Source organism: Nerophis lumbriciformis, linkage group LG02, assembly GCF_033978685.3.
Source record: "Nerophis lumbriciformis linkage group LG02, RoL_Nlum_v2.1, whole genome shotgun sequence".
In the NCBI taxonomy this organism is placed as follows: domain Eukaryota; kingdom Metazoa; phylum Chordata; class Actinopteri; order Syngnathiformes; family Syngnathidae; genus Nerophis; species Nerophis lumbriciformis.
Genome location: NC_084549.2, coordinates 46904893 through 46917921, shown reverse-complemented (window position 1 = coordinate 46917921; position 13029 = coordinate 46904893). Strand labels below are relative to the sequence as shown.

Below are 13029 nucleotides of genomic sequence, written 5' to 3'. Positions count from 1 at the left end.
TTTTGTTTGGGCAAGATTCACCCACCTTGCTCCCAGTGCCACTCACACTGTTGCATCAATGAATGTTTGGTGGGGGCCGCAGAAACCGTTAGTGCGGTGGTCCTCAAATGAATTTGTTTTTAATCTGTCCTGTCCAGCCGCTCAGGCAAATCATATTGTTGATTTAGATATACTCATATGTGCTGTAAAGATATACTTTACAAAAGAGAAGTTTGAGCCACTTCTCTTATTGCCCTATTTGTATTTGACTTTTTAATGTTTGGCTATATTTAGTGTTTGGACAAGAGGGGGACAAGAATATATATATATATATATATATATATATACATGCACTGTACCTACACATACAGACACAGATAGATAGCCCGGCCAAATTCTTGTAACCCAATGTGGCCCTCAAGTCAAAAGGTTTGGGTAACCCCTGGTATGGTCAGTCAGTTGTGGCTACAAATATTTTACTTCCAGCAATGTGTGAATTATCTATCCATTATTATTATTATTATTATTAGATGTATTCTCACCAATGTGTGAATGTGGAGAAAATGAACGAAAGCTTCTCAGTTCTCACTGTAAAGCGCTTTGAGTGTCTAAAAAAACTCCAAATGAATCTAATCCATCATCAACCTAAGCATTATTTCCATAGTCCAACATTTACGTTCATACGCTGTAAAATAGTGTTGCAAATCATATTGCGAGCCACAGCTTCGATGGTATTACAAAATTACAAATATTCTTTGGAGACTTCCTGTGGCATATCTGCACTAGATATGCGAGATTCTGAAGCATGACTATTTTCAAATAAAGTGCTGTAGTTTACTTATGTTTTTTACAGCAGTTAATATTAATAGTTTTGTGTTTGAGGTCTGGCAGAGACATTCATTTTGTAAAATTATGTAAGTATTAGTTATGATGTTGAATACTTGCCGCAATCACCTCTGAGAAGCAGTTTGTTCTGAGAAAGCTTATAATCCTGTAATGACCAATAATAAAAGCACAGTTGTAATGGTGGTTTAGGACATTTGTACGCGACTGTAGTGCAGTATGCAGAAATATTACTAATAAGCCGATTCAAACTTCTCCTTTTCTTTCAAGTCATCTGTGGACGTTCTTCCTCAATGCATCTTGTCGGAGGCTCAGAGGAGGCAAAGGAGGTAAATGTTTTGCTACCGATTATTGCTGACTGTGTACTCATTGTCAAATCATATATTACAGATAAAGATTACATTTATAAGTTTCACTTTTTATAAATGACCAAGTACAATATAGTGTTAGTGGTTCATAATGGTGATCTCCATTAGCTTCTGCAATAGTAGTAACAACAATAGGGAAGGCATTCATATGGCCCCGTTTTTAGGTGGAGCTCGCCTAAGAGGAAGAGGGGCATTAATCATATTGCAATGCAGTCTGCTGAAAATGATGGGAAGCGTCACTCTGCATAGCAACCGACTTTGTGGTCAATGTTGGAATTGCCACAAAACACATTTTAAGATATTCAACACTCTAGTGCCGTCTGACGGCTAAAGTGGAAAGTGCACCGCCCAAATTCGTCGCGTTTCATGTGTCAGGTAAATCGTGACAATTGGGGCCATATGAATCCTTCCTACCTGTATTCTTACGAGAGTCTAACATTTTAAAAATACTTTGATACAAAAGCGAATACATACATATTCATACATGACAATACCACCACATTCAAAATAACCAACTGCTCCACATTAATTAGCTTTAATAGTTATGCTAATTAGGTTACACAATAGACATAAAACTACAATTGTTTAAATAAAAATACAGGCCCATAAAATGTACAGAGTTGCATGCTATCAGATTGGAATCCAAAAAGAAAACAAAATGATAGTTATTCTTGTGTAAGTTTCAAGTGTTTCCAAAATGTTATGAATTAGCAAATTAGAAAATACAATAGCTTTTTGTTTTATTTCAAGAATAGTGTAGAATGGAATATAAAATGTGCCACTTTGGTCAATGAGCCAATGAGTAAACAGGAAAAGAACAATATTTATCCTATTTGGCACCATAAGATCAAAATGATCCCACGTGTTGGAACCTTTTCTTTTTCTTAGTTCCATTTAGATCGATGATTCAAACATAAACCGATGCCAAACGCCACTCTTACAACTTGTTTAAGTACATGTGTGCTGATGAGCACAGTTTGATGATTCAGTCAAATGACAAGGCAGTTGAATCTATCACATGTTGTTTTCTTATTGATACATACATCCAGGTATTGAGGCAACTTTGTGTTTAATGAGGCATCAATGGTTCAGTATCTTTTCTCCCATCACTGTCCATCACATAAGTTTGATAGTAACGTCCCAATTAGGATTCCTAAAAAAGTAAGAAACCCTTATCTTTGCATTTGTACTTTTAAGAATGTGTTGCATTCTATTCTCAAAGACAAAACAAACTCTATAGCGCAAAATTGACATTGAAAAAATACATTGTTTTTGGTGATTTATTTTAATCATGACATGGTTTCAATGCCAAAATTCATATTTTTTTACACTTATTGTTTTTGTGTGTTTCAAAGGTTTTTATGTTCGCTTCTCTTTTTTACAATTTTGTTTCTTTTTATTTTTCGTTTTTTACTGATTCAATTGAATGGCAGCAATTTGGTGTGGGGGGTCGGGGCTTACAACAAGTTTACCGGGAAGCAGTTTTTCTAGACTTGGGGCTTGCATGTAAAACATCGTAGAAGACTGGAGGACCGAGGGAATCTAAATCAGGTTTTAATAAATCTTCAACATTTTTAAGTAGTTTTTTACATATGTTTGTTGCTGTCTACAGATGTATCTCCTGGTTAAAGAGAAATCTTGTATATTTAAACATAATACAGTGAACAACTTTTATCACTTGTTGACTACTTCCTTAGTTCATAAAGCACTCTGGTCAACTTCATTATTATGCATTAGTTTATTGTTATTCTCAAATGGGGAGACCATGATGCTCATAACAAAACAAGTGAAATGATTTTAAAACTATTATCCATATTTAACGTCAGTTATGATACAGTTTATTTATGATTTATTATATAATTGCTATATTAGTCCGGTTTTTAAATAAAATGTAATATGGCAGTCAACCATCAGATTTGCTTACTTTATGATGATATGCTGTAGTTGGATGTCCCCTCAAAAACACGCTGGAGAAATTCCAGATGATGTCACGGAAAGGCTGAAGTCTTCTTTCTTTCTTGTTGAATTAAATACAGCAACATCACAATGTACTACTCAGATATTACTTTTAAATATGTGTTAATGGAATAGTTAATAGAAATGTATTTGCTAAAAATCCATTCTATTTCTTGAAATTATTTTTAAATAATCCCTCAGAGCTACAATATAGCAGTTGATTTTTTTTTTTATTCTGTTGTAAACGGTTGTACTTTCAAATGTACATGTAAATATTATGTGTAATATCATTCAGGATAGCTGAATGTATTCCCCTAGTTTGTAATATTTGTAATTAAGGCAGGAAATGAATCACAACATGTGTAGTTTCAGCACATTGTTAATTTATATAAGTTAAAATAATATTTGACAATTCAATAAGACACAAGTCAACCTATTTAGGTCTAAAAATAGAAAGGAAAAAAATGTGAAGCTTTATTTCCAAACACTGAAAAAACCTCTGTGCATGAAGTTGTCTGCACAGCCAGGATTTGAGGCTCGCGCTCTCTCTCTCAAGAGGGAAAAAGAGAAAGAACCGCTGGAGATCGCTCAACATTACAACAGTTAAAGTCTTGTATTTTAACACAAATTGGTTACTAATATCATGCCAAGCTTTACATGTCTGGTTTTAAATATTTTAAATGAATAAATACAGCTATACTTACATTCTAAAATCGCTCTGTATTGTTCTATACAGAGTTTCGCTAAATATCACGGCTATATCGAGACAAACATGTATAACTTAAAAATGCATATTAAATTTCTGTACCGCTTATACTACATCCTCAAAGTATGGCTAAGTTAACACAAATATATCATAACTTTTAGACTTGATTTAGACGCCCTCGGTCCGCCCGTCTTCTTTTACGATGTTTTACCTGCAAGCCCCAAGTCTAGTAAAACTGCTTCCGGGTAAACTTGCTGTAAGCCCCGCCCAGAGGCACCTGCCCCACGTCAAATCACTGCCATTAGTTTGAAACAGTAAAAAAAAGAAGTAAAACCGTAAAACAAAGAAACAAAACCGTAAAAAAGAGACGCGATAGTGGGGAAAAAAGTTGGAACATAAAAACCTTGGAAACACACAAAAACAATAAAAGTGTACAAAAATATGAATATTGGCATCGAAAACATGTCATGATTAAAAAAATATATCCCCCCAAAATATTGTATTTTTTCAATGCTTGTATTTATTTGTTTTTGTGCAAATAGAACTTTTTCTAAAATGTAATTTTTTTTCGATACCAAATCTTACTGGCAGTGTTTTGGCTTCATGAAACTCCAGGTTTTATTTCACTTGTATTTCTACAAGAGTGGCTGCAGCTGCTGTCGGCCATCTTAAGAATGACTGTACTTTCACGGTAATTCCGGAAATAATGTCATGTCAAACTGATGCAAATTAATTTAACAAATTTAACAATGTTGTCAATTGGAGATTTGTCTTGCTTCAAGGGCCAACACAAGCCGAATGTACGACATAAAAGTGACATTTTCTGAGATAGAACAAATACAGTATGTCTACGTTTTCACCAAAACACAATCAGAAAGCTTATTATGATCTTTGTGCTTTGTGCCATTGACCAGGGCAGTCCTTCTTTCTGCCACCTGTACTTTTCAATTCACCTGTGCTCCACCTGCTTCCACCACGCTAATGCTCCCATGTAGAAATTAAATAAATTGACTTCCCTGCACTTTGCCTTTCGTCTCTGCATCCTGGGGTCATGCCGCAGCATAACAATGTACATTAATACCAACATTGTCATGCATGCGTTGAACATACACAATAAAACTATAATTTGATATTTTTATGGCCAAATTCTTCAGAGGTTAATGAGTGAATGTAAAATGAATGTATGTCTTTTGTTCTTCAGGTCTCGCATGAGAGATGAGATCAGTGATTTCCTGCTGGATGATTAAAATGAAAGTGTTCAGCTCAAGGATCATGGAACTTTTATTTCATGATACAAGAACAATATTCCGGTTTGTGTGAGTCACATAATCCATATGCTGGCTCTGTGTGGAGAAGGAGGGTATGTCAAGGTCAAATATCTCATCCTGTAACTTTGCTTTCATCAGCTTTTATCATCCAAACTTTTAAAATGACACTAGCATTGTTTTATGGACCGCTTGTAATTAAAACTGCAGGTCAATGTTTGTGCTTTTCATTTGTGCACAGATAGTACTTTGGGTTACAATGAATTTATTTGATCATTTTGTGTCTGGCTTTAAATTCTATATTGTCATTTTACAGTACTCTTCCAAGATTATGTTAAAAGGATCCCAGAAATATCGTATTTTCCGGATTATAGAGCGCACCAGTATTTAAGCCACACTTAAAAGAAAAATATTTTTACATATATTAGCCGCACTAGACTATAAACCGCAGATATATACCAGTACGAAATAATTTGTAAATGCTACCTTAATTGTTTCCAATCGGTGCCTGTCACACAGTAGAAAAACAGCTGATCAGACAAAACAGAAATCATTGTAATGGACACACTACTTGCAAAAGGTAGCTCTCCAATTAGCTAAACAGACTCAGTAGCTCCACTGTGACGTTTTGGTGAATTACGAAACTGAAACAATACACAAATAATGTAATTGTAAGTTAATAATACTAACACAGACACTGGTGGACGGGTTAGCATATTAGCTAATACTAACAACGCTTGCTTGTAGAAACACTGAACGGTTAGACTTGCGGTTCAAGGGACAAAACAAGAAATACATTGTCAACCTGCAGTGAGCAAACTCGTCCAAAAGTTAGCGCCATAGCACAGACAATAACACACCTTCTCAGTGTCTCTTTCGTGTTTTTTGTTGTTGTTGAATACATAACATTATGGCCGTTATCCAAGAAAAATCCATAAATTACCCGCACCCTTTTTTTAAGCCGCAGGGTTCAAAGCTTGTGGAAGAAGTAGTGGCTTATAGTCCGGAAAATACGGTACACATGGTATGTTTGTATGTCAAAATGTGTGGATTACACACTTTTTCAATGAAGTTGTTATTATGTAAATATGGTAAAACATTTAACTCTTTGACAAGTTAATTATAAGACTTGAAAATCCACACTGCAGCAACACAAAATTGTACCAAAGCGTTTTAATGTAAAATGCTAATAAATGTACACATAACTAAAGGCTTGAAAACTAGACAGGTGTTTCTGCTTTGTCAGACAGCTTGTGTATAATATCTGTATTAATGTCGCAAAATCCTGTAGTCACTGAAGCATTAGGTGTGGTCGACGTTTCTGACGCTCTCCTAATGGCTATTGTCCAAACCATAATGTACTTTTACAACAAATAAATACAATCATTGAAAAAATACATTATTTTTGGTGGATGTTTTTGATGCCAATATTCATATTTCTGTACACTTTTATTGTTTTTGTGTGTTTCAAAGATTTTAATGATCGCTTCTCTTATTTACGATTTTATTTGTTTTTCGGTTTCGCTCTTTTTTTTTTATTCTATCAAAATAATGGGAGTGTTTTAGCATAAGGGACGGGTGCCTGTGGGCGGGCCTTATAACATGTTTACCCAGAAGCAGTTTTATAACAATATTCACAGAATTTTGGTCGTTTTATGCAATACCGGAACTTCTTTCCTACAAATATGTGTTCCTACTTCCGGAAACAAACGTGAGTGTGTTGTAGTCAGGGCAGACTTGTCAACAGACAACAAAGACGACTATTTCTGAACAAATGATGATTCACAAACTTATCTTTTTGAACCTGAATATACAGAGGATGAACTGCTGCTTATAGAAGCGAGCACAAACCGAGGGTGAAACGCTGGAGCAGATGGAAGCCAAGTAAGTGAGGTCTGCATGACTTGCGGGTATAAATGTTTAACTTGGAGCCAAGCTATGTGGACATACGTATATGGCGTGTTTACCCAAAGTCAACTTGAAAAATCTTCCCCAGCCAGCTGGACCAAACAACTGTCCATGGAGTGAGTGACTATAATATGGATCATGATACATGCAGCACACCATGCTTGTTATTACAAGTACATACACTGTCGAGCTAGCTGTGTACAAACAAAACATGAAATGTGGGCTAATACTTTACAGATACTATACTGCAATATGATGGTTCATGATTTTCATTCAGTACATATTTGTGTCCTATTGCCTTGTGTTGTGCATTACAAACTCAGAAGCAATTTAGCTGCTGATTCAAAAGCTATCTTATCTCCTGCTGTCTTAAGGCATTGTGTTACTACGCTAGAAAGAGTTCCACAGTGTTGGCTCTTACAACAACAATGTCGCTACAGCTTGGTGATTATATATGGAGGTTAATTTGTGTCTTCATTACCAAAACTTTTTTTTGACACTTGAGTTTTTTGCGTTTAAATTTTGTGAACTTAATTTTTTTACATCAAATTACGCTGACAATTTAATTGAAAAAATGTATTCAGTGTTTTAACATTCAATAACAGAGAGATCAACAACAAAGTGGCTGAGGAGGAAAAAGGTGACAGTAATGTTGTCCCGATACCAAAATGTATTTCGGTACTTTTGTAAAAAAAAAAAAACGGGGACCACAAAAAATGTCATTATTGGCTTTATTTTAACAAAAAATCTTACGGTACATTAAACATTTGTTTCTTATTGCAAGTTTGTCCTTAAATAAAATATTGAACATACAAGACAACTTGTCTTTTAGTAGTAAGTAAACAAACAAAGACTCCTAATTTAGTCTGCTGAAATATGCAGTAACATATTGTGTCATTTATCATTCTATTATTTCTTCAACAATATGAAGGACAAGTGGTAGAAAATTAATTATTAATCTACTTGTTCATTAACTGGTAATATCTGTTTACTTTCTGTTTCAACATGTTCTGTCTACACTTCTGTTAAAATGTAATGATCACTTATTCTTCTGTTTGATACTTTACATTAGTTTTGGATGATATCACACATTTGAGTATCAATCCGATACCAAGTAGTTAAAGGATCATACATTGGTCATATTCAAAGTCCTCATGTGTCTAGGGACATATTTCCTGAGTTTATAAACACAATATACATTTAAAAAAAAATGAAAGAAGATTTTGTGATGTTAAAAAATATCAATGTAACATAGTATCGACTAGATACGCTATTGTACTTGGTATCATTACAGTGGATGTTAGGTGTAGATCCACCAATGGCGTTTGTTTATATTGTAGCATCCTGGAAGAGTTGGTGCTGCAGGGAATTCTGGTAATTTGTTCTGTAGTGTTTATGTTGTGTTGCGGTGCAACTATTCTCCCAAAATGTGTTTGTCATCGACGTTTAGTGTGGTTTCACTATATGGCACATATTTTTGACAGTGTTGGCGTTGTTCATACTGCCACCCTTAGTGTGACATGTATGGCTGTTGACTAAGTATGCCCTTCATTCACGTGTGTAGTGTGTTCAAAGATAAGATGATCATCTTAATGGTTAAAGATTGGACATTAGTGAAAACTTGGCTTGACTTTGGTAACTACAGACCAGTCTTTACACATCCAATGTCACGAGTCCGGGGTGCTGTGGTGAGCAGTGAAGCGTGTATAACTGTCACTCGATCTACAGGGATGATACTGTCACAGTTCAATTAAAAGTAGAACAGAGGAACCCAAGGATGCAGATGGAATGTGAGTAAATAGTTATTTACTTAACAAAAAGGCACTCACAACAATAATCCAAAAATAGAAGATAACAAAAAGCGACGGTGCGAAAAAGAGCACCGTGACAAAAAGAACAAAAGCTAACTAAACAAGACGTGCAAACTAACATAGTACATACTAGTGCAGTGGTTCTCAACCTTTTTTCAGTGATGTACCCCCTGTGAAAATGTTTTTAATTCAAGTACCCCTTAATCAGAGCAAAGCATTTTTGGTTGAAAAAAAGAGATAAAGAAGTAAAATACAGCCCTATGTCATCAGTTTCTGAATTATTAAATTGTATAACAGTGCAAAATATTGCTAATTTGTAGTGGTATTTCTTGAACTATTTGGAAAAAAAGATAGAAATAACTAAAAATTTGTTGAAAAATAAACAAGTGATTCAATTATAAATAAAGATTTCTACACATAGAAGTAATCATCAACTTAAAGTGCCCTCTTTGGGGATTGTAATAGAGATCCATCTGGATTCATGAACTTAACTCTAAACATTTCTTCAAAAAAAAAGAAATCTATAACATCAATATTTATGGAACATGTCCACAAAAAATCTAGCTGTCAACACTGAATATTGCATTGTTGCATTGTAATGAATGGAATAGCCTACTTGATTTGATGTTCAGTTTATGAACTTACATTCATATTTTGTTGAAGTATTATTCAACGAATATATTTATAAAGGATTTTTGAATTGTTGCTATTTTTAGAATATTTAAAAAAAATCTCACGTACCCATTGGCATACCTTCAAGTACCCCCAGGGGTACGCGTACCCCCATTTGAGAACCACTGTACTAGTGATGGGTCCGGCAACACCGATGCATCGGCGCATGCGTCGAGCTCATAGAGCAAAACCCTGTGTCGGTGCGCGTACCGCTTTTACAAAGTCACGTGACCGATCATGAGCTGTTTTGGTCACGTGACCGATACGCGAACTGTGTCGCACTCCCGCCTCCTCTGTGCCCTGTGAGCGGGTCTTTTCTACAGCCGGAGAAATAATAACTAAGAGAAATCGTCTAAAATTTAATACGTTGGAAAAACGTTTTTTTTTAAATAAAAATGTGTAAAAAAAAAAAATTATAAAAATTCCCAGTCCACAAGCATCCTCATTCACAACACGTTCTCTTAGTTTTCCATGTTATGATACATGTTCACATTATTTATTGACTGTATCTAAAACAGATAAAAATATATTTTTATTTAAATGAAGATATGAAATAATCCTAAATGAAATACAATGACTTGGTTTATATTATTGTATATACTAGGTCATAAAATCAGTGTCAGTTGAGTCGGTCCATAAGTTGCCTGTATTGATTTTTAATGTCCAGCAGATGTCAGTATTTAGTGACACAGTATCAATACAGTTTTGCTATGTGTCGAAACGCTTCATGACGCCTCATCAACCCATCACTAGTACATACCAAGCTGGATGGCACTGGAAATAGCCAAGAAGGTAAGAAGCATAAATACAAGCAGCATAGGAATCTTCATACAACAGGAGTCGAGGAGTGAAATTGCCGAGTGCCATCCAGCTGAAGAGGTGCTGCTTAAATAGTGTAAGGCTGATTGGACACAGCTGTGCACGTCTCACGACTCCGCCCACAGGGAAACACAGGAACTCTAGGAAGAAGACAAACAATAAGAGCCAGGTCTGCTGCACCAACAAAGGCAAACTGAACACAAACCACAAGATGGCAGCAGGCGGTGACAGTACCCCCCCCCCCCCCCCAATCAACAGACGCCACCTGGCGGACCTCCTGGTTTTCCGGGAAATCTATGATAAAAATCAGAAATGAGTGATTTATCAATAATAAGGGATCGTGAAATCCAAGAACGATCCTCCGGCGAGTAACCCTTCCAGTCGATCAGAAATTGCACCCCCCCGCCCCGCTTCCTGGCGTCCAGAATGGTGTTGACAGTATAGGTTGGATGACCCTCCACCTGCTGAGGAGCTGGGGGAGACACTGGTGGAGGGCTAAGGTCGCTCGACTCAACAGGCTTTAGGCGGGAGACATGGTAGACCGGATAAGACTTAAAAGACTTGGGTACCTTGAGTCGAGCTGTGACGGGAGTGATCATCTGCTTTCCCTCGTATGGTCAGATGAACCTAGGTGCCAGTTTCTTAGACTCTCCTGGCAGTGTAATGTCTTTAGATGATAGCCAAACCTTCTGGCCGGGTTTGTAGTCGGGAGCTGGTCTGCGATGGTGATTTGCCATGATCTGGTTCCGACTGGCCGTGCGAGACAAGGCGGCACGGGTATCACGCAACACACGGTGCACACGGCGCAAGAAGATAGTCACGGAGGAGACAGTGGACTCGACTTATTGAGAGGAGAAGATGGGAGGTTGGAAACCATGCACCACATGAAAAGGAGACAGGCCAGTAGATGAACAGATGAGGGTGTTACGGGCATACTCCACCCATGGGAGATAGGTGGACCACAGTGATGGATGCTGGTGACAAACACATCTCAGAGCCGCCCCTAAGTCCTGGTTGGCTCTTTCTGATCGTCCATTCGATTGTGGGTGGTACCCTGATGACAAACTGACAGTGGCTCCTAACAAGTTGCAGAAGGATCTCCATGTAGCGGATGAAAAACACAGATAGACAGACAACATTCACACTCACATTCACACACTAGGGCCAATTTAGTGTTGCCTATGTCAACCTATCCCCAGGTGCATGTCTTTGGAGGTGGGAGGAAGCCGGAGTACCAGGAGGGAACCCACGCAGTCACAGGGAGGACATGCAAACTCCACACAGAAAGATCCCGAGCCCGGGATTGAACCCAAGACTACTCAGGACCTTCGTATTGTGAGGCAGATGCACTAACCCCTCCTCCACCGTGCTGCCCATATATATATATATATATATATATATATATATCAGTGACGTGCGGTGAGGTTGATGGCTGGTGAGGCACTGACTTCATCACAGTCAGATTTACAAACATATGAACCCTAAAGAGTATCTTATTCACCATTTGATTGGCAGCAGTTAACGGGTTATGTTTAAAAGCTCATACCAGCATTCTTCCCTGCTTGGCACTCAGCATCAAGGGTTGGAATTGGGGGTTAAATCACCAAAAATTATTCCCGGGCGCAGCGCCGCTGCTGCCCACTGCTCCCCTCACATCCCAGGGGGTGAGCAAGGGGATGGGTCAAATGCAGATGACAAATTTCACCACACCTAGTGTGTGTGTGACAATCATTGGTACTTTAACTTAACTTTAACTTTACACATACAAACTGTAGCACACAAAAAAGCACATTTAATAAAAAAAACATTATTATGGTCTTACCTTTACTTATAAGTGCGGGAACAGTGGTGTTCGTGTTGGAGGAGTTGTGAATGAATGAAATATGAAATCCGTGCTGCAGTCTGCAGGTGTACTTAATGTTGTGTCCCTGCAGTCGTTCACGGCTCCTCCGGCGCGAGCAATGTTGTTTTTGCTCTTTTTGGCTTCTTGTTAAGTGACTTTTTTTGGGTGGATTCGGTCTTGCACGTGGAGGGTTTGGGTGTGGGCTTTGGTTGGTGTGGCGCTCCCGTCGGGGGGTGCAGTCTGCGGCGCAGGTGCATTAACCAGCACCAGGAGGCGGGATTACTGCAAGCCTCACACAGTGCGTCTACGCAGCAGTTTTATGATTGCTCAGCATAAGAAATACGTTACACACATACAGTTGTTGACAAAATACACTGTACATTATATACCTCAGCTAACTAAACTATGGAAATGTATAATATAGTTCATATAGCAAAACGGTCTCACTGCACAGCAGGCCAGCAGTTAGCCGAGTCCGCAATCCATGTTGAGGCACAACGCAGTGACGTGCCTGCTGCTGATCACCGCACCGTCTCTTCTCAGTATTTGAACGGCAAATGTGAAAATTCAGCGATTTTGAATAAAAATAATCTAAAACTGGTGAAGTTAAATGGAAAATAACTTTATAGTATAATCCCTGGAGACATATAACAATTTAATTATTTTTTTTCTTTTTACATTTTTTTTCTTTCCATGATGGCAGGTGAGGCCCCGCCTCACCTGCCTCCAGTGACCGCACGTCACTGATATATATATATACATATATATATATATATATATATATATATATATATATATATATATATATATATATACTGTATGTATATATATATATATATATATATATATATATATATAC

General features: G+C 37.3%; 1 protein-coding gene across 2 annotated transcripts in view; it reads left to right on the top strand.

Annotated features, from left to right (window-relative positions):
* Positions 1-6497, top strand: part of ctu2 (cytosolic thiouridylase subunit 2 homolog (S. pombe)) — a 59866-nt gene extending 53369 nt beyond the window's left edge. For both annotated transcript variants that reach the window (XM_061963687.1, XM_061963679.1), the window contains 2 exons: positions 1093-1151; positions 5054-6497. In XM_061963687.1, the coding sequence (XP_061819671.1) occupies positions 1093-1151; positions 5054-5099 (105 nt within the window). In that variant the 3' untranslated portion in view covers positions 5100-6497. The remainder of the gene's footprint in view (positions 1-1092; positions 1152-5053) is intronic.
* The last annotated feature ends 6532 nt before the right edge of the window (positions 6498-13029 follow it).